Here is a 23098-nt window from a genome sequence, read left to right as displayed (position 1 = left end):
TATTATTCAGCTATAAAGAAGGATCACATTGAGATATTTATCAATAAATGGGCGCAGCTTGAGACCATACTCGTAAGTGAAATAAATCAATCTCGCATGTGTGAATACCGAATAGTTTCCCTAATGTAAGTAATGATTCAAATATATAAAAATATGTGGCAATCATGATTCCCCATTATGTGGCCTTGAAGCCTTATAAAATTTTCACTTATTAATTAGAAAGGCTTTATTCTGGGCTTCTTGATATGGAAATATTTGAAGCTATAGTATATGAAGTTTTATCCAAATATTTCAAGGAAAAAGACAGACACTATGGTAACTACTATTCTTTAAAAAAATTATTTAGTTATTTCTTATGTTTATTTTAATTAAGGGAAAAATTTAAAAAAATTAGGATATATAATAGTAACTCTTTTCGATTTCCTATTAACTTGTTTTGAAGTCCTGTAATACTCCCACGATCTTGTTTTGACTGATTAGACTCTGTTCCATTCTGTGTGATAGTATCAAGTCTGAGGGTATAGGCAACTACTTTGAAGGCAATAAGACTCACTAAGATGCCCATTCTGGTTTGACTATTGTCTCCTTTGAAGGTCCTGTAATGTTTACAATGCCTAAGTTTTATTGGTCTTGTTTTCTACTGTTTTGTCCAACTTTATAATATCTAATGAGATAGACAAATCTTTTTAAGGAAACAAGAGACAACGTTGATAACCATTGTTAATAACCTTGTACTCTGTTCTACATCATGTGCTATGTCTATCCTTTGTTTTGACTGACAGCTTTGTTCTGCCATATTTGACTTTATTCTCTCCCCCCGCCAAAAAGTAATAAGAACTAAGGAGTAATAAAATCCAAAATGTGTATATTTTGTTGTAAAAAAGAGAGGAAGGGAAAAAAAAAGAGCTCTAACGGATATAACAGCATGTGTGTATAGGGGTGTTAAATAGCTGACTATATTAATGTTTTTGGATCATTGAACACAGCTGTTTGCAGTCTCTCTGTTTGAATGTCTCCTTTGTATTCTTTGATACTGTGATTTGAGCAACTATTTCCAAGATGATAATATGTAATCTATTAACAGGTGATTTCTTACTGTTATGTTTTTTTTTGTAGTTCTGTATTATATGTAACCTTACACTGCTTTGTTTTGTTTTGTGTTTTTCTCTTTTTCCTCTTAAAAAAAAAAAAGAAATCAGAGAAAAAAATCCAAAATTCTTATCATCTATCATTTTTTCTTTGCATAGTCCTAATTTCATGAAAAATAATCTCTCCTAGATATTTGTCTGCAACTTACTTTATGCTTTAAGGCATGCTATTACATATTTTTATTAGAGTAAAAAATTTTTAAGAGTAAAGTATTCATTTTCAATACACAGTTTAGATTTTGAAAATGCATACACCATCAATCAAGAGACACAAAACATTTCCAACATCTCCAAATGGTACTTCAGGCACTTTCTTGAACAATCCTCCATGTTTACCCCAAAGTCAAGACTAAGACTAATCTACTGTCCACATAGATTCCTTCTATTCTATTATCTAGAATTTGACTAAGAGAGTATATCCTCTTCCATGTAAAGCTTCAGTCAGCAGTAACACGTTAAAGAAGCATCCCTAAAGGTCTTTTTGTGAATATGCTTTCATTTTTCTCAGGCTAGTACCTAGAATTGGTAGTCTAATATGTAAGGAAAATATACTCACTCTTGTAAAATTAAATGTTTTCCCAAACAACTGTAACGTCTTACATTGTTCAACATCTTTGTCATTATCATAAACTTCTTACATTCAAACAGGCACACTGCGATCTCACTGTGACAATTCCTTAAACACTAATAAATTTGGACATTTTTCATGATCCCACGGATCAGGTAAATGTCATCTTTTTGAACATATATCCTTTACATCTTTTGCTCAGATTTTTTAAAAATCTTATTGCAAGGTTTTGGTGTGTGAGTGCTTGGCATATTAGGGATTGAACATGAGGCCTTCACAGTACATTCCCAGACCATCTTTTACTTTTGAGATAGTGTCTCATTGAGTCTTTAAGTTGCCCAGGTTGGACTTAAACTGTGCTCCTTCAGCCCCCCAGAGGGCTGAGATACAGGTGGGCGCTGCCATTCAGCTCGTTTTTTTTTTTATATATATATCTTGTTTACAAGTCTATTTAAAAATGCTAAATATACTGTTTCTCAGGTTGTCACATGGTTTTGTCAATTTTAGTATTATTTAAAAAGCACAAATTTTCCATTTGGTGAACTCTTATCAATTTTTTTCTTAGATGGCTCCTGTGACCCATCTAAGAAATCCTTGCCTTTCCCAAAACTGCCAAATTTTCTTTCAGGTTTTCTTCCACAAATTTAATACTTTTGACTGTGTGACCCATTTCAAGCTAATTTTATGTACACTATAAAAGTCTAAGTTCTTTAGCAACATATAAATACATTGTTCAGCTCCATTTACTTAAAGTAATTCCATTTATCCTACTGAATTATCTCAGCACCTTTGCAGAAATTAATTGACCATGTGTGAGTGCGTTTCCATACAATTTGGTTCACTGATGTATTGCTTCATACAACAAGAAGAATACCATGATTATTGTAGTCTTGAAACCATGCAACTTCTTTAGCTTTCTTTTTTCAGAACTGTTTTGGCCATTCTAGGTTTCTATGTTTCTATGCAAATTTTAGAGTCAGACTGTGAAACTTTTACCAATAAACCTATGTGATATTCATTGGGATTGCATTAAATTTACCTATTATTTGAAAAAGAACAGCTGTCTCATATAAGAATGTACACAATAACAAGTACCTCTTTTTAGCAAGCATCTCTCTTCATTGTACTCTCAATCTCTCTTAATATGTCTTGCGCACAGTTAAACTTACCACTATCTCTTGTTTGTGTATGTTGTATTAGTCATCTACTGCATATTAAATGACTGAAAACCCCAGCAATTTAAAACAATAGTAATCATCACAGAGATTCTACAGTAGTAAGACATCAAGAGGAGTTTCTTGCTGAAAAGGTACTAATCAAGGTCTTTTAAGCTGCCAAGCAGAGCTGCAGTCATCTCAACTCTAGAACAAGATGAAGGTTCTGCTTCTAAGGTCATCCACATAGCTGGCAAGAAGCTTCACCTCTCTGAAGATTTCTTTGGAGACTCAATAGGGCCACTCATAAATAGCATCTGGCTTCTCTGATCAGTGATCTAAGCTCCAGCAAGTGACCAAGTACCCAAAATAGAAACTGTAGTTTAATCTTGGAAGTGACACATCATCACTTTCGCCAAGTGTTTTTGGCATAAGTGACTGTCACACAGAACAATTTTTGTAAGACATAGAACTCTATAAGGTTGTGCTATATAAAAGACTGTATGTCTCATGTATTGCAAAAAGAATTCATAAACTTCATTTTCGTAGTGTTTGATGTTAGAATAATAAAATTTAGATTTTTATATCTCCTGGTAACCTATGAGATTGGTAAGTTCACTTTTTAGTAACAACACTATTTAGACTCCCTTAACAATCTATATTGTTAATGATGTTGTCTGATTATTTCCTTTCAATTTCTGTATCTTCACTTCTTCAGTTGTCTTACTGCTGTGCAGATGACCTTCAGTGGAACTGAGTAGCAAAGAGAGATGCCCTTTCCTTGTTCTTAAATGTGAAGGAAAAAGTCTGTAGCACAGTTTTTATGCATATCCTTTGTAAAGTGAAGATGCTGCTCTCAATTCTTAGGTGTCTAAAAGTTTTAAAAGAAACGTGAAATTCTGACCGTCTTTTTCTCCATTTATTGAGATGATTGTGTGTTTTCTTTTCTAGATGATTAACACAGCGACTTGGATGAGTGTTCCCCCTTGACGCCCAAAGGTTGAGGTTTGGTCTCCAGCCTGGAACCACTTGGTAGTAACTCTAAGAGGGCTGGGGCCTGGCAGGATGCCTCTGGATCACTGTGGCCGCATCCTCACTAGCAAGTGAGCAGTTCTGCTCAAGCTACATTCCTTGCTGTGTGCCGTGATGTGCTTCTTTCCTAAAGCAACAGCCAACAAACAGATCAGGGACCAGATCCTCTAAAACCATGAGCCAAAATAAAGTTTTTCTATTTATTAGCTGATTATTTCAGGTCATTATTAACATAACAGAAAACTAACACAATTGTCAAGCCAATCTGTGAATCCTGGAATAAATTTCAGTTTGTCATTATGTATTATCCTTTAACATAATGCTGAATTCAACTTTGTTACTTTGTTAAAGGTTTTTATATTCATCATCATAAATGCATGTCTGTAGTTTTTTTAATGGTACTGTCTCTCTTTGGTAGCAAAGAAAGAATACTGACATCATAGATTTAGATTGTCTTCTCTGCTCCTCTAATATTCTCAAAGAGCTGTGGAGAACTTGTAACCCTGTTCTTAATTTTTTAAAAATCCACTCCTAAACCTATCTGAGCCTGGATTTATTTATGTATGGCACAGATTATGAATTCAGTATCAACAAATATACAACTATTCAGGTTTCTGTTTTTTCTTTGGTCCATTATGATACAGTTGACATTTCAAAGCATTTATCCATTCCACATTAGTTGTTAATTTTGTATATGTTACAAGAAATCTCTCATATATTGGCATAAATGTTCATTAATTTGCCCCTCAAGCTTTCTGATGTTTAGGGCACATATAATTATGTCTATTCTTTCATTTCAAATAATATTTTTTCTTACAGTGTTGATCAGACTATAAAAAGAACTGTACCATCCAATAAAGTTGCCACTAATGATATTTGGCTATGTAAGTTTAAATCATTAAACAGCATTATAATTTGTTTCAGTTGTACTAGCCACATTTAAGGTGCTCAAAACCACACATAGCTAATGACTATAGTGTTGTCAGCATAGGTAGAGGACATTTCTGGCATCATAGAAAGTTCTACTGGACAATGTTGGGCCAAAGATTTATCAGTTTCATTTTCTTTCTAAAAGATCTAAATTTCACTACTGTTAGCTTTGTGTTGTTCATTTTAGCTTTCAATTTTATTTCCTTCTTTCTACTTCATCTGGGTCTAACAACATGGGTCTCTTTTTCCTAGAATGATACTCTAAATGTTTATATTACTGCTTTTTAACTTTTTGTTGTCACATTTTTTGTTTTTTTAACCGGAGATCGAACTCACGACCTTGCGCTTGCCAGGCAGGCGCTTACACCGCTGAGCTAAATCCCCAGCCCTAACTTTGTTTGGTTTTGAGACATGGTCTTGCTATGTAGCCCAGGCTGCTATGGTGATCCTCTTGCCTCAGCCTCCCAAGTGCTGGGAATACAGGATTACATCATGCCCCAGATCACTGCTTTTTAACTTACTTTTTTCCTAATAAAGCTGTTAATTTTAATTCTACACACTTGTGTAAGTGAATTCTACACACTATAATAATATGCTGTGTTTTCATACCAATCAAAATACTTTCAAGTTACCCTTTTGAATTTTTGGCTCAGGAGTTACATATTTTGCTTATTTTCCAAGCTTTGGAGGGTTTCCCACATATTTTTCTGTTAGTAATTTTTATTTAATTCCAATTTGGTCAGACAATATATTTTAAATTTTCAATCATTTGTGTGACCAGACTAATGCCAGAGACTAGACACTCTCAAAATAGTGAAGGTAATGAGCTGAAGTAAACCTCTGGTCAAATGCTGATCATCTTGTCAATTAACATCATGTTCTAATTGTCACAAAACTGACTGAAGGCCAGAAATGAGTTCGAATAGAAGTGAGATTCTTGTATGCTACTCTTGCTCTTTCTCCTACGTGGGATTCCTTCTTCTTCCCAGGGCTCCTGACTTGCCTGCAAGTGAGGGTGCAGCGCATGCTCCCAGAACTTCAACTTCTCCCCACCTTCCAACTTCCATCCTGCCAAATCTCACCCACTGCAGAGACAGAGGAGCACTGGAAATGAAGAGGAGGAGCCACAATACCTGATATGTATGAATATCCAAGGTCATACACTGTCACTTCTGCCACATTCCATTTATTAAAAACAAGTCACTAAGTACAACATAAGCCTTTTGAAGGGAGGAGTATCAAACAATTTGTGGACACATTTTAAATCCCAAAACAATGTCATAATTTTTACTTTAAAGGAAATTAAGAGAAAGAAAGAAAATACTTAGTTATTTTTTCAAACATATTTCTGGCTTCTTCATTCCTTCCAAAATCCATGGATCTGCAAATTAGAGTCCATGGCCCAAATCAAACCCACTGCTTATCTCTTTATCATCTATGAACTAAGAATTGCTTTTAAATAACTGAGAAAAATAAGAATGTTTTGTAACATGAAAATCATATAAACTTTAAATATCAATATCCACAATAAAGTTTTATTAGAACATAGTCTTATCTGTTTATTTATTCATCATTTATGGCTCTGTCCACAGTAGAGCTAGTTTTCAACAGAAAAGCCAAAAATTTCCATAGTCTGGCCTTTTGCAGTAAAACTTCACTGAGCCCTAGTAAGATCGAAATTACCATGATAAAGTAATTTCTTTTAGCCTTCTATTATTATTTCTCATAGATTACATGGTGTGTGATGTGTGATGTGTGGTGTGTGTGTGTGTCTGTGTTTGGGTTGTGTATGTTTTAGCTTTTTGGGTTTTATTCTATTGTTTTGTTTGAGACAGAGTCTCATTCTGTAAATTCAAGCTGGCCTTAAACTCACTATGTAGCTCAGGCTGGTGTAGAACTCATAATGATCTTCCTGTTTCAGCCTCCCAAGTGCTGGGATTACAGGTATGTGCTACCATACATGGCTAGAGTACATATTATAGTGAATGTTCTCTTGGATTCTATTTATCTCAAAATGTCTTTATTTCATTTTCATTTCTGAAGAGTATTTTTGCTAAGTGATAACTGGATGTTTCAAAAATATATAATAGCAATCCTGGATATGCCTATGTTCTTTGGGGAAAAAAACTTCTGAGTTATCTTCACTGGGAGCATACTGTAAACACAGAAATTTCTGGCTAAAATTTGTTTTTGTTTTTTGGGTTAAGGATTTTTTTTTTACTTGGACTTTTACATTTGCTTTTTAGATACCTTCTAGCCTATACTATTTTCAATGAAAAGTCAAGTAGTAATTATATTACTATTCCCTTACACTGAACGTGCCAATTTTGTTTTTGGCTACTTTTAAGACTTTTTCCTTAAGTTTGGCATTTAGAAATCTGTGTGCAATATGCCTAATTGTGATTTTCTTTTATATGTATTTTGTTTGGATTTTACTGATCTTAAATCTGTAAACTAGTGTGTATTTGTTTTTAACCAAACAAGAACCTTTCTGCTATTAATTCTTCAAATATTTTCCTCTCTCTACTCTTAAATGGGACTCAAGGCAGAAAGACTTCAGTTTTCAACAACACAAGCTATATACAAGTAGAAAATGCTCTTGATTTAAAAAAAAAAAAAAGCAATCAACTTGAAAGCCTGACCTATCACAATTCCATCTTTCAAGGATTAGTTCTTGGGGCTGGGGATTTAGCTCAGCAGCATAAGCGCCTGCTTTGCAAGTATGTTGTCGTGAGTTTGATCCCTGGTACCAATACAAACGAAAAAGACAAAAAAAAAAAAAAAAAAAGAATTAGTTCTCACTTGGTTTCTACCATAGTGACAAGTTTCTAGGATCCTCCCAGCATACTCACAGCAGTTAGCCAGGGTCATGGTAACAACTGCAGTGCAAATTTGGGCTTTAGTATGTTAGCAATTCTCCCCCAGTTTCAAGATTTTTCTCCTGAATCCCAAGCTACTCTGACACACATCAATTTTGTGCTCTACCTCCTATCGCTAGAGCTATGGGAGTTAGAGAGCCCCCAGGCAAAAAGCCACAAATACACAATTTTTACCCACTACTTTGCTTTACTTTCAAGAAGAAACAAATCCTGTCTTCTCTGTTTTTGGTGTTTTCCTAATACTTTCAAGTAGTTGATTATTTTAATTTCTTCCCCAAGTTTTATCACTGTTATCTGAAGAAGAGTTCCTTCACTTCACCAATTGACAATTTCTTAAAGTTGGTAGTCTTCTAGTATTTAAAGCAAGCTCCTAAACTTGAACTTACAATTTTGTGTATCATAAAATTCTAATTATTGCTAGCACTGTAGTGAAAAACAGAATAACTATATATAACATAAAGTTCTAATATCTAAAAATATAGACATCTACATGGGAAAACAAAAATGAGTAATTTCTGTATATAGCCTATACTGAGGTTGGTGCCTTCCTGACTTGAATGCTTATATAGTAAGTTACATCATGGTCAGGGCTGAAGTTATCAAGCTGAGTCATGACAAAAGGAAGCAAATAAACTACATACAATTAATGGTTAAAAAGAATTTGAGCTCCCCTAAAAAGATCTTCAGACTGTTTTAAATAATGTGCCATGGATTAAAATACTTAACATACCAAGATGGATAATCAGAATGAGGACTCAAACACTTTTCAGAAACAATAACAATGAGTAACTTTCAAGAATGACTTTTTTAAATTAAATACTTACCTTTGTTCTTTTTAAGATTACAAAATATTTTAAATGATTTTGCAAAAGTTTTTCTTATACTAACACAATACATGTAAGAGAAACTGAGAAAGAACTCACAACATTTCTTTTTAGGAAACATATTATTCCTTCATTTATACTGGATACTAAAATTTTATGAAATTCTCACCAAAAAAATCATGAAATTAGCAACTGGAATCTGGAAAAATTTAAAATCTTAAAATAGATCTAAAATCTTAAAATAGAGTATGTAAAATAAATTCAGTCCACTATAGGGAATCATTAAATTAGGCTTTAAAGATTCTGAAGATTCATTTATTGTCATACTGTCCCTAGCCCAAGAACTGTAATCTCCCAACAGTCAAAAGAACCACTCCATGCATTATGAATACAATGAAGAGCAAGAAAGGAAATGGAGACCAAGAGCATCTTTTACACTGAGTTTATAAAAATGAACAAAAATAAGAATATCCACCACTGTTTTCATTGTTTTTCCTTAACCTGAAATACTAATGTGGTGTCTTTGTCCTAAACCAAACACAGGAAAATCTGACTAGAAGACTACAATCAAATTAAAGAGATTTTCCAATGATTTTCAAAAGCAGTTGCCGGTGCTAAAATTCAATCATGAAGAAGAATAAAACAAACCACAGGATTCAAAAGGGAAACTTTGGGAGCATGATAAATGTCATGATTACAGTGATTATTTGTTGAGTCCCAACATATGTTAACATTCACTAAGTTCTCTTTTATATGTAGTTTCATTTCAATTGTAAAAAAAAAAAAAAAGCTTTAAAAAATAAGCAGGAAAAAGGTTCTGCTCTATTTTATCTACTACCCAGCTACCTGAAAGACAAAAATGGAAACCAATTCAGTGTCAGTAACCAAATTCAATAACTAAATGATCACAGGCAAAGAAGATAGTGACACAAGTTTAAAAAGAAAACAAAACTGTATCAGCACTTTCAACAGGAAGCACTACATTCTTAAAGAAAACATCCTGAGACTGCTCACAGGATTATGGAAGCATTGCCGAGGCATTCTAGGTCCCACCCTGTGTACAATGCTCTTGATTTCCATTTCCAAATGGATATGCAACAACACAGAGTTTATCAGGATTTGTAGCCTTACTGTACTTCTCTTCCTTGCACCTCTGCAGAATCTCTAAGCTCCTCTGGTGGACTGGGTGTTGGAGAAAACTAAAACTATCCATACTTTTCAAAATTGCACAGGGCGCTGTATCATCATGTCCTTAGGAAGCAAAAGAAAAACAAAAGAAAGGGAGAGAAGACATTACATAAGCCAAAACCAAAAAAGAACCAAACACAATGCTGCCAACTATCTTAAAATGTATAAACAGTATAAAGATTAAATGTGAGTAATTTTTCTGATTTATCTGAGGAAAGTGCATACAAATAATAGGGAAAAATAAAGTTCCTTTTCAGGTATGCTTACTACCCAAAGTATTATGAGTTGATACATACTAAAGTTTCTAAATTAAAATATTTAGTGACATTTCAAAAACAGTATTATATGATTTAGTTTTATCTTTAAAAAAGATTTATTTCATCTGATCTGACATAATATTAGCAGATAATTGGCAACATTGCTGAAATCCCAAAGAGAAAAATATCCAAAACAGTTCACCAAAACTTATTCTTTCACAAATCCTGCACAAATTAATCACACTTGTAAGGATTCCAAGTGCGTCAATAATCAAAGTGTGAAGAAAAGCACCACAGAGCAAAGAAACCCAGCAGCACTTCTTAAAAATAAATATGAACATGAAAATGGAGACTCTATACCTCACCACCACCTCAGGAAAATGTGACAGAAAATCAGCTACATTGGGAAAGGAAAGACACACATTCAAGTAAAGACCAAATTCCCAGATTAGTGTTCAACAGTGAGTCACTTGGAGGGTTGGGGAATGGAGTGTCCCAAATCATAACATCAGCAATAAAGGAACTGAAAAGAGAAGACAGGGTTTCCAGGCTTTCAGAGAGTTGTATATCATTTTACTCAGAGATCACCTGGAGAGTTAGAGTACAGTATGCAAATTTAAATTGTTTTTCCTTTAAAAAACAAAAAGTGCATAAATAATATAGGCAGATTAAACAACAAAAAACCAAAGAATTACAATTCAGTTAGTGAACTTACTACATTAGGAACAAAATAAAAGGTAATAATATATGAACAGCTTTCAAGACAGAATCATTTTAATAGTTAAACGATGGAAAGGTAATTAATAGAGGTTTTTCAAGTATGTTTTAATCTCACTATAACTCCCTAAACTTGAAACCTAAATTCAGACAATTGGCATCTACATTTGGCAAAAGATAATGTATCTTATAATAAATAAATCAAACATTATACATAAATTTTAGGCTTTTTAAAAAAAGATTTGAAATGAGTACATGGTAATAAAATATTACTAAGTTAATAAAGCACTATCGTTTACCCAATGAAAATCAATAAATGCAAGTGTTCAGTGTTTCAAAAGACACAAGTATAACAAGTTTATCATCATTTCATCATCTTCAGTAAAATATACTGTCCCCATTATTAGTAATTCCCACTTGATGGGCTGCTTGGAGAACACATGCACAAGCATCAGACTAGCCTGCAAATGGTAAGAGTCACTTGAAGGGGGATCAGTTGAGAAAAAAAAAAAAAAAAAAAAAAAAAAAAACCTGGTAAGCTCTATGTATTCCATTCAAATTGCAATTTTAAGAAGTTATTACTAAACTGTCTGGTCTTTCAATGGCCAATTTGATAACCTGGTAATCAGAATTTGAGATTATGAATGCCGAGCATGGAGGCACATGCCTATAATCCCAGCACTCCAGAGGCTGATGTAGAACTGCTGTGAGTTGAAGGCCACCCTGAGCTATATACTGAGTTTGAAACTAGCTTAAATTACAATATGAGGCCCTGTCTCAAAGAATAAAAAGATAAAGAAGATTATGAGTGAAAACTATTCTATGAATGAGTATAGTATATTAAAAATAGGAAATCATACAATATTAGCCAATCATTCATTTCTAAGTACCTTCTACTAGGACCTAGTACAAAAAAACCAAATTCATTTTCATGTTGAAGTATGGTTTTGATGGAAACAGAATTCTTCATTAAGTCTTAATTTTCTTTCCATAGTTGAATATGCTAATCCACCACTTTCCACGCCAATGATAGCTGACAAGAAACCATCTATTGGGGCTGGGGATTTAGCTCAGCGGCATAAGCGCCTGCCTTGCAAGCAGGCAGTCATGAGTTCGATCCCCGGTACCAATAAAAGAGAAAAAGACAAAAAAAACAACAAAACCATCTATTAATCTGCATGAGTATCCTGTGTGCACGATGACTTTTCTATTACAAAATTATTATTTCTTAATCTATCTTCCTTGTAGTGTGTTAAACTTCCTGGATATGTGCATTAATATTTTTCATTAAATTTGAAAAATGATAGCCATGATTTGTTTCTGGTCATTTCTTTTGGACTGTCAGAAGTTGGTACACTTGATGGTTGCTAACAGAGAGCTGTGACACTCTGTTCATTTTACTGCACTCTAATGTCTTCCTGTTCTTTAAAAAGAACAATCCTAATTGATCAGTCACTATGTTCAGGGATTTTTCTTGTGCCTGTTTAACTCTATTGCTAAACTCCTCTGATAAGTTTCCATTTCAGTCACTGCTACATTTTCAAAATATTTTGAAGGGAAAAGGAGTTACAAAATGTAAAGTCTTCTTATAGTGTCTTACATACTTAACCAGGCATTTACATGTGCATTTACATGTATGCATATGTAGTTGCTATCACTTTATTATTACACCACCCCCCCCCCCCGCTTTGGCACTGAGGATCAAACTCACAACCTTGTGCTTGCCAGGCAGGCGCTTATACTGCTGAGCTAATCCCCAGCTCCTTCTCTTTATTACTAACTTTACTGAGATGTTGTTCTCAAAATTTTCTTTACTTCATCAGACATGTTCATTTAGGCCAGCTAGGCAGTTCAAAACTCTGTCTTGGCATCTACACCCTGCTTTAATAGAAGCTCAGTCAGCCAGAGTTAAGAGCTCAGGAAGATCTTGATCTGTCCTGGGCAGGAACAGAGTCCTACACAAGTACACAGACAACTGCATTTCAGGGATACACTAGAATTTCTCAAAGGCATAACAGCTCTCTCATTCCCCAGCTTTCCTTAGAAGTTGTCCGTAGGCTACATTTTGCCCAGTAGCAACCCATCATGTACAGCAGACATGTGCTCGCTGTTCAATAATGCACTCTAGTTGTCTCCAACAGTGTACCTGGGTTATAGGCTGTTCACACTGGGTAAATTCCACATAAATCAGCCTTTACAAAAAAGGTCTTCAGGAAACCACTCAATACCTTGAATGATAAAAATTCTCTATGAATGAGGCCTTGAAAGTGCCAAATCCTTTTGTTTCCCTCCAGTGGTTGGCCTAGTGATTTTCACTATGATTCTGTGCTGCTGGTTTTCAGGGTTAGTACAGAGTGGAGAAGGAAGGGATGGCAAGAGTGTATATTAAAATGTCACAGAGTACACCACCTTTACTGATATTCACCTTTTTTTTCTTGTATAAAAACTTTCGAGGGACTTCCGGGAGAACATGGCAGACAGATAGCAGCAGCTACGGAGGCTCTCTGAAAGAAATAGCTTAGAATCCAGGAATGGTGCGGAGTGAGGAATCCTAAGAGAGGAAATATGCCCTGCTGACCCAAGAACGAACTGGGCTGAGAGAAACCAACTGGGAATGCAATCCCGGTGCTATAACAGGAACACATAAAGCCTCAGCGTGGAAGCTGGAGCCCGCGCCACTGGAAACCGCAATTTGGGTTTCCTGCAGCCGCGGCTGGGTCTGAATCGGCTTAGCAAGGAGAGAGACGCACGAAAGCTCTGAGAATGGGAATCAGTGAACGGAGTTGAGAGTTGGACGAGCGGGGAGCCGTGCATCAACCTGCGGTGAGTGAGAGAAACTGGGACTCTTCCACAATCTAGGAAGCTCCAACAGAGGACATTCTGGGACCGGGCAGACTTGCCGGAACAGGGTGCTGTAGTGACTTCAGTCACATAACCCCCTCTCAAGCGGGATTGGTGAGCAGTGCCTAGCCTACATGACGCTGCTGGCTGAGACCCAGTAGGCTAGCACAGCCCAGGTCCCAGCGCCTGAAGGTGACCTGGAGGGGCAGGCCTCGCACAGACTGCCCAGGTCCCTAACTCCTTGGTGCTTTTCAGCGCAATTCAATCAGACTGTGGCCAACAGGGAAGGAAGCTGGGCCTCCTATATACGCTTGCATATATAAGGAACAAAGAATATGGGAAGATGGAGCAACAAGAAAGGCCCCTCAGCCCCCAATCCCGAGAAACAGGCAATAGCAGACACGGCACCAACAGACATAAAGCGCTATCTCCAGAGCTTCATAGACAAGTTCAGGAATGAAATTATTAATGACCTGAAGCTAGACATAAGCAGAGTAGTTAGAGAAATGCTAAGCACCACCCAAGAAAAAACAGATGATGGAATGGAAGAACAGAAAAAGAGGGGAGAATGGTTTGATGGAGAAAATAGAGAAAGCATAGAATACGTGAAGCAGGTTCAAAGAGATTACCAGAAAACTAAAAACTCTATCGAAAGCTGGAATAACAGCTTGAAAGAAACTAAGGATAGATTATCTGAACTGGAGGCCAGATTTGTAATATGGGAGCATGAAATGAAAAACTTCTTAAAAATAACAAAGAAACAAACAGCAATAATACAAAGACTAGAAGATGATAAGAGGATCTATAACTTAAGAATTAAGAACATAAAAGAAGAGGTAGGGACACAAACAAATGAACTACAAAAGCTACTCGCAGAAATAATCCAGGAGAATTTTCCTAATTTAGCAAAAGGTAAAGATACTCAAATTTATGAAGCATTCAGGACCCCAGGCACCTACAACCCAAACAGAGTTTCACCCAGGCATATAATAATCAAAATACCAGAAATCCAATATAAGAATAGAATATTAAAAGCCGTCAGAGACAAGAAACAGATCACTTACAAGGGAACACCCATCAGAATTACAGCAGACTTCTCGACACAAAACATCAAATCACGAACAGCGTGGGGGGAAATAATTCAAGCTTTGAAAGATAATAACCTCCAGCCAAGATTGATATATCCTGCACAACTATCCCTGGAAATTGATGGAAAAACAAGGTGCTTCCAGAATAAAGAGGAACTAGGGGAATATGCAACCACTAATTCAACTCTACAGAGAATACTGCAGGATATTCTAAAAAAGAAAAATATGAAGAATCCAGAAATAGTGGCACAGAGGCCACAATGAATGGAGCAGAAAACAAAATGAAGACAAACTGACACCTAACGACAGAAAAAGAGCTCAACAGAAATGAGGCAGAGAAGATTGGATGATAGGAACAGCTATTTTGGAGAAAATGACGTCATAATAGGTAATGCTGATTTAGTATCATCTTATTTTGAAGTCTCATCAAGTTTTTGCTCTTCTGTCTCCATTGGTCTTAGCATGTTGTATCTTATTGGATTTTATTATATGTGATAGTATAAACAAAAACTTTTAAAGACAAGGAGATTATACAGAAACCATTGTTCGTTTTCTGTTGGTTGATTCTAAATACTCTGTAATGCTGTCATTCTCTTTAATGGTTTTACATTGTTTTGATATATTTGATGCTATAGTATATGAAGTTATACTCAAAGATTTCAAGAAAAGAGACAATATGGTAACTACTTTTATGTCAGGATTATCTTGTGGTGAAACATTATTTTGCTTAAATGGTTATGATTCGATCTGCACTCTTTTGTTGTTATGCCCTCTTTTATCTCAATCTCCATTTTATTATTTACTTTTTTATTTTTATCCTTTTAATTAAGGGAAAAGTAAATAAAAAATAGCAGGATATATTATAGTAACCCACTTTGATTTACTATTAACTTGATTTGAAACCCTGCATTGCTCTCACCATCTTGTTTTGACTGATGTTCTTCTATTCTGTTTTGCTTGATAGTACCAGGTTCAAAAGTATAGGCAACAGCTATGAAGACAGTGGGATTCATTATGATGCCCATTCTGGTTGACTATTATCTACTTTTGAAGACCTGTAATGTCTCCAATGTTTTGGTTTTGTTGGTTTTGTTCTTTTCTGTTTTGTTCAATTTTATTATAACTGATGATATAGACAATTTTATTAGAGACAGCGGGAGGCATTATGGTAACCATTGTTGATCACCTTGTATTATGTTTTTACATTATCTATTATGTCCTCCCTTTTGATTTGACCGACTCTGTTCTGTTATGTCACATTTGGTTTTACTCTCTTCTAAAAAAAGTAATAAGAACTGTGGGAGCAATAAAACCCAAAATGTGTAATTGTCATTGTACAAAAGAGAGGAAAAGAAAGTGCTCCAAACGATATAACTGCATGTATATTTAAATGTATAAGGTAGACAACGATATTACTGAGTTTTGTTGGATCACTGAACAGAACTGTTTGGTCCCACTGTTTGAATGTCCACCATATAAGCTTTAATTTTGTAACTTGAACAAATACTTCTAAGATGACAATATATAATCCATTAACTAGTGATTTCCTACTGTTTATTTTTTTTCTGAAATTCTGTATAACTTGTACCCTTTTTCTGCTTTTTTTTCTTTTTCTCCTTAAATAAAATTAAAAAAAAAAAACTTTCTAGGTTACTCTAAGCCTCTAATTACTTTTCACAATTCTGACAAAATTATTCTAACTATTACCTTTAGTGTTACCTGTCTTCCATGGAAGACAATTTTTGGAGAACTTTAGCTCATTTGTTGCACTGCTTAACCCAAAACTCGTAGTTCCCATGCTATACTGTTCAACACTGAAGTGACTTATAAAGGGTGGGGGGGTGCCCACAGGGATTTAGCTCAGCCGCATAAGCGCCTGCCTGGCAAGTGCTAGTCATGAGTTCAATCCTGGGTATAAAAAAAATAATAAAATAAAATAAAGGTCAGGATTTTGTTTTAACAAATATACGTTTAACTTCTCTTTAATGTTAGGTAAAACTGTGGACAAACTGCACAGAGATCATGCACCTACAATGATATCCATCCAAGTCAATTTTCCAATCTGGTCATCTTTCAAGACAGATGGTCACTAGACTTCTTCTGTCACAGAAACAAGGGAAGTACATACATTAGAGTTATGCAGTTCACCTAGAAGCATGATGAAGAGGAATGGCTGACATAAGATCCTTTAAACTCACTACCTGTAGGTACTACATGAATAGCTTTAGTTTCTCTGTTAATCAAAAAAATTGGGTAACATTCTGAGCCCTCGTATTAGGCCCCTCTTTTCCAATACCACAGCTGAATTCTTTGTGTTTGCCTAGTGCCTTTAGACTCCTGAAAATTCCTATTTGCCTATATTTTTATGTAACTCCAATACAACCAAAGAAAAGAATCATTTTGCTCAGCTCTACATGTCATACAATACATGGTCAAAATTACGACCTCCCTATATCTTTGGCTTGATCATTAAATGGTGGTCTCTACTCTGGGCTCATACTTGTTTAGGAAATTAGAGGCAAGGTGGATGATACAACTGGAGCAACTGCTCTGCATTATCTCACTGCAAAAATCATCACAACTTCTCATTTCACCTCCTAGCACAGTCAACTTGCAGATCCCTTGAAACTGCCTCTTTATGAGACTCTCCTTAGTATTTTTTAAAAAATGAGTATTTTCTGGTTTCAAATACAGTAGTCCAAGAACCATAATATACATTCTACAACTAAATATACTAAATTTTGTCTCCAAAACACTAATTAAAATATTTTTTATTAGCAGGGCATGGTGGCACACACCCATAATTCTAGCATTTGAAAGGCAGGGGCAGGAGGATCATTGCAAGTTTGAGATTAGCCTGGACTACAAAGCAAGCTCAAGGCCAGCCTGAAATGCATAGGAAGACTCTGTCTCAAACAGAAATAAAATAAAATAAAAATTTTATTTAAAAGCATTAAATAAAATCGTATGAGTTTGGAAGCCTGAACAAAAGACAAACTAACAAAAAAAGTACAGTTTAAATCAATTTTCTCAGTTGTATTCAGTTGACTTAAGAGAAAAGAACATTAGAAAATTTCTTGAGGGTGGGATTTTTGTGTTCCCTGTTATTATGTTTCTTGATAATTAGCTAAGGGTCCCATTGCACATTTTTATAAATAAATTTTCAAAAGAAAGGAAAATATACTGCATCATTTTTCTTCATTAGAAGTGTTATCTTATTTGCATTCCAGATCTGGTCTTGGTTACCCTCTGCCTATCATATTTTGAGTTTGTTTAAAGAATCTTTTACTAAAGGCCTGGGATTTAGCTCAGCAGCATAAGCACCTGCCTGGCAAGCATGAGGTCATGAGTTAGATCAAGACTCTCTTATTTGTATTTCATTTTAGTATCGGTATACTTCTTGCAAACAAAACTCACTGTAACAGATAATCTGTTAGTTTTCATTTGGCAGTGCTATAATGTTCTAATTATATGCTTTCTTTTTATTCTAAAGTCACCAAAGAAAGTGAGAGGGAGGAGTCAAAATGCTAGGGCGAATTGTGGCACTGACACTAATATACTTTAACATGTTTTGCTGGCTTGAACTACTGGTGGCACACGCATAACAGTCACCACCCTACAGCACTGCCTCAAATGCCACAATGAGACTGTTGCATGTACCACCAGTGATTCAGAGTCAGCCAACAGCAACACACATAAATTATAGCCCCATTCAATTCCTGGCACAAAAAAAAAACCCCAAAAACAAAAAACAAATTAGCAGCCCCATCATAAATGTGTTAGTAGAAAACTGTTTTCTGAAATAAATCTTCAGTTAGGTTTTAATATGCAAATTAATCTGTATTTTTCTTTTCCTTTAAATAAAGTACAATGTTTATAACATTTATACAAAGGAGAATTCTGGGGCATTGGTACAGGCTACCTCCTAAGTGGTAATTCCAAAGGTGTTTTCATTGTGATACTTTACTGAGCTAACCATACATGCTTTATGCATTTGCTATATGTGCATCATATTCTAAATGAAAGAATTTGCAGAAAGATGGTTATATGGAAGCTCTGCACAACTCAGGAAAAAAAACCAAATTATTAAATAGGAATAAATTTTATCACAACAATAACACTATACATTACTTCTAAATTTATAATAACGAACACAGAACTAGTTCGCACAAACAATGGATTTTAAATGCCAAAGAACATATAAATACTATGAATTACAGAAAATGACATTGTAAATAGTATATAGAAGAAAAGATTTTCTTGATGGTTCGTAACATCTTAGAATATATTATTCCTTCTGAATGTTTTTACTATAAATCTGTCATGATAAGTAAGAAAGCATCTTGATAAATAAGAAAGCATCTTAAAGGCAAAAAATTCTCCACAAAGCTGTTACAAAAAGCATAACCTCTCAGGAATCACTTTGTAAAAGGCAAACCAAATTTCACACAGTTCTTTGGTTTGTTCAATAAATTATAGTTATCCCGATCTATCAAGACCACTTCACATACATTACAATCTGAAAAACACAAACTACGCTTAATTTGAATCTTCCAAGTATATTTATTCATTTCGAATGATTCTTTTTCAATTTTTTTTTGGTACTAGGGATCAAACTCATGACTTCACGCTTGCCAAGCAGGTGTTTATGCCACTGAGCTAAACCCCCGGCTCATTTCAAATGATTAAAAGCTGATTTTAAACTGGGTATGGTGACACACATCTCTAATTCCAGCACCGGGAAAACTGAGGCAGGAAGATCATTGCAAATCTGAGACTAGCTTGGGCTACAAAGTGAGCTCAAGGCCAACCTGAACTACGCTGTCTCAAAAAGACCAAAAAAAAAAAAAAATCCAAAACTGATTTTAAACTTGTATTCAATTCTTTGTCTACAACTAGAGATGCAGCAAATAATGGTTCAATTTCCAATCGATCACACACAATTATGAAATTGTCCTCCCACACAATGGGACATAGGATATCTCATGGTTTTTTTTTTTTTTTGTCTTTTTGTTTTTATCGGTACCAGGGATCGAACTCACGACCACACACTTGCAAGGCAGGCGCTTATGCCACTGAGCTAAATCCCCAGCCCCGATATCTCATGGTTTGAGGAAAAAGTATGGCGGGAAAAAATATCCTTTTCAAAATTTCGAAGTGAAAATTCTATAAACTAAGGGTAAGAAAAAGAAATTTAATGTTTAGCATGCTTTGCCTATGTTATCTGACTAAAGTAACTAAATCAGATAGTAAATAAATTGAAAAAGCAATACTGACTTTTACAGAAAAGAATGCTCCAAGTCACAAAAATCAGAAGATACAACACTGAAGGAGAGTTCCCCTCACTTATTGTCTACGAACCATGTGCTTTATATTCATTATTTCTATCACTATTTATTAATAAAAATATATCTATAAATCCCTAACACATGGATATTTAATAGCAAAATTCACTAAACTTATGAGTTCTGAAACATGAAGTCAGAGTATAGGATGAAAACAGAACAAAATAAAAATTATTATGATGCTATTCCTTGTAGATAAGATATAAAAAAAGACATGATAAAATAATGATAACTACTGCTTACCAGTTTTTCTCTGAATGTGTCTTTTCCCAGCTTCCCTGAAAGCAACCATAGCTCTGAAAAAGGCTCGGAGAACTGCCCACCGGAAAACAGCCACAGGATCAAGTCCAATCATTCCAGAGATAAATGCATTCTTGCTACTTCGCAGAAGAGCTACAATGTCTGGACGCATATGATCTGTATTTTTTTCCCGGAAATCCTGTGTCAGAAAAGTACCAAAGTTATTTGGGAAAAATTGGTAATATCAAGAGCATGACAGATGACATGTTTGATCTGTGGCTGAATAAAGATAGAAGTAGACCCTCTACTAAGTACCTAAATGCAACAGCTGTCTTCTATAAAGTACCAACCAAACCTAAAACTCCTAAATTCTAGAACATATATACATTAGAATAGTTCACAATTTTATCATAGCTTGTTAGATAATGATCAGGATCAGCTTTTCCAAAGAGAAATTATGGAAAATGGTAAGAAGGCTGGAAAACCAAATGAGCCAACATGAGAAGACCAGGAAGAGCACTGCAAGCAAAGGAACACACTGCTACTCCTTGTGGCAGTAAGCTGGCCAAGTTAAGAGGCAAATCATAAAGGTAGGGACCAGAGCATTGTGGTCAAATGTGAGAGTGGTGGAAAACTAGCCAAACAAATAGCACACTTAGGCTTTGTAAGACTGCCTTAACAGTTTTGTTACACTTCAAATGCAAAGGAAAGCAACTAGATAATGATGGTAGTCAACTGGTATTTTATGAACATCTAATGTTCATAAATAGTTACTGTACTAACCAGAGAAGAAACATCTGTCAGTGGCATGGGGTAGGTAGGCAGTAATGGAAATGGCAAAGAATTATCATATCTGGGGTGTATTTAGGAGGTAATGACAAAGACTTTCTGATCAATTAGGGTATGGTAAGAAAATGCAGAAATTAGATTAACACCATTATAACCCTATCACACAATAAGCAGAAGCACAAGAGTCAAACACAAGCTACAAACAACTACTATACTATTTATGGAATGATCAGAAATATAGTGAATGCTGCTGCTGCTGAGTGCCATCCAACAGAAAGGCATGCTCATAAAAACATTTTAGTATGCCCGCAGCTACCTTATTCACCAGATCAGGCAGTGAGCAACTTAGTGGCTCTTCCTCATAGTCAAGATGACCATGAAAGGGAAACATTTTTAATAGATTCAGGATATGAAGGCAGTCATGATAGTTTAACTAAAAAAGACATTCACAAAAAGGAACTCCCAAAAAACCTTCAGAAAGTGGCACATATTGTGGAATAGGTGTGAACGAGGGGACATATTTCAGGGAATTTAAAGTTGATGTATCCCTGGATATGGTGGCACATGACAGTAATCCCAATACTCAGGAGGCTGAAAGAAGATCACCATGGGTTCAGGACCAGCCAGAGTTACACCGTGAGGTTCTGTCTCAAAAAACCAAAAACAGAAAGTCAATGTGTCTTTTACAATACTGACTTTTTAATTTCAACATATATCACATTTTTCTGTCACATCTTCTATTTAAATGTTATCACCATACAATTTTGGAGGGTTTATTTGTTTTCAGACAGGGTCTCTATATTTTCCAGGATAGTTCTAAATTCCTTTTATGGCCCCAAGCTGGCTCAAATTGACAATCTTCCTGCCTCAGCTTGAGTGCGGGCAATATCAGCATGTGCCGTATACCTGGCTTAGCAGACAGATTTTTAAAGCTAGTTAAAATAACCTAAGGACTTGTAAACAGAAGGGAATACCCACCTTGCCAAAATATACAAGTTAGACAGGAAACTAGATTAAAATACTCCATACAAATATAAGGAGGGCAGGAAGCTAGTAAGCCAGGAATAAAAGTTCATAGTATTCTGTATAGTCTGAATATTATGATCTTAAACCTGTATACACTAAATGAAAAGACTAAAGATGCAGTGAGCACATGTGATGATCAATCTTGATTGTCAACTGTGGTCTAAGAGACACCTAGGAGATTATTAAAGCACACTTCTAGGGATGTCTGGACTGGTCATGGAGATGTGACTGTGAGACCTGTATTTGGTCTCTGGCCCCTTCTTCTTTGGTTCTCCCTTGTTCTCTGTTTCATGGATGCCTTGAAGCCTGTTCACCATGGGCTGAAACTTCAAAAATCATGAGCCAAAATAAATCATCTCTCCTTTAAATTACATATGTCAGTGATTTTATCCTGTCAATACAAAGGTGATAGAGTATATCATTCTGAGTTGGTTCGGTTTCACAGAATATCTCTAATTCAGAATTCCATGAGGAGCACTGCTAATGTGTCGTGGAGCCCTACGAACAGAAGTCAGCAGGGACTCTATTACCTTAAGGCTTTCCTTTTCTAATTCTTATTTGTTCTGAAAACAAAGGGAAAGAGAAACAGGCCAGGAGTCTTAATCCTTGGCTCATCTCTAAATCTCCTTAGTGGAGAGACTAAGTATGCCTCTGTCTCTCTCTCTCTCTCTCTCTCTCTCTCTCTCTCTCTCTCTCTCTCTCTTTCATATGTATATGTATATATATATGTATATGTATATGTATATGTATATGTATATGTATATGTATATGTATATGTAACTTCAGTAACAGTTTTCAAACCCAGATCACCACTGCCAGTATGTAATTATTAGTTAAAACTTAAGAGATGTCAGGCACTAATGCAGTGTAAGACATTAACTTATATAACATACTGTATTTTGTCAGGCACTAATGCAGTGTCAGACATTAACTTATATAACATATTGTATTTTATTCAAACATTAACAAAGCAGATTCAAACATAATACATTGGTAAGTAGAAAGGAAAATGCTCTAACAAAAGACAAAAAGAAAAGTACCAGTGCAGAAAATGAAACACTAATCTGCCCAA

General features: G+C 35.3%; 1 protein-coding gene across 10 annotated transcripts in view; it reads right to left on the bottom strand.

Annotated features, from left to right (window-relative positions):
- Myo9a (myosin IXA) overlaps positions 1 to 23098 on the bottom strand; it is a 351801-nt gene that overhangs the window by 128802 nt on the left and 199901 nt on the right. For 9 of the 10 annotated variants that reach the window (XM_063246690.1, XM_063246689.1, XM_063246687.1 and 6 more), the window contains 2 exons: positions 20215 to 20410; positions 9667 to 9786 (listed from right to left, as the gene is read on the bottom strand). In XM_063246690.1, coding sequence (XP_063102760.1) covers positions 9667 to 9786; positions 20215 to 20410 — 316 coding nt within the window. The remainder of the gene's footprint in view (positions 1 to 9666; positions 9787 to 20214; positions 20411 to 23098) is intronic. The other variant, XM_063246694.1, reaches the window with a different exon arrangement.

This window comes from Cavia porcellus, unplaced genomic scaffold (genome assembly GCF_034190915.1).
Source record: "Cavia porcellus strain 051 isolate PalLab524CR breed Dunkin Hartley unplaced genomic scaffold, mCavPor4.1 scaffold_4, whole genome shotgun sequence".
Classification (NCBI taxonomy): Eukaryota; Metazoa; Chordata; class Mammalia; order Rodentia; family Caviidae; genus Cavia; species Cavia porcellus.
This window is presented reverse-complemented; position numbering and strand designations above follow the sequence as displayed.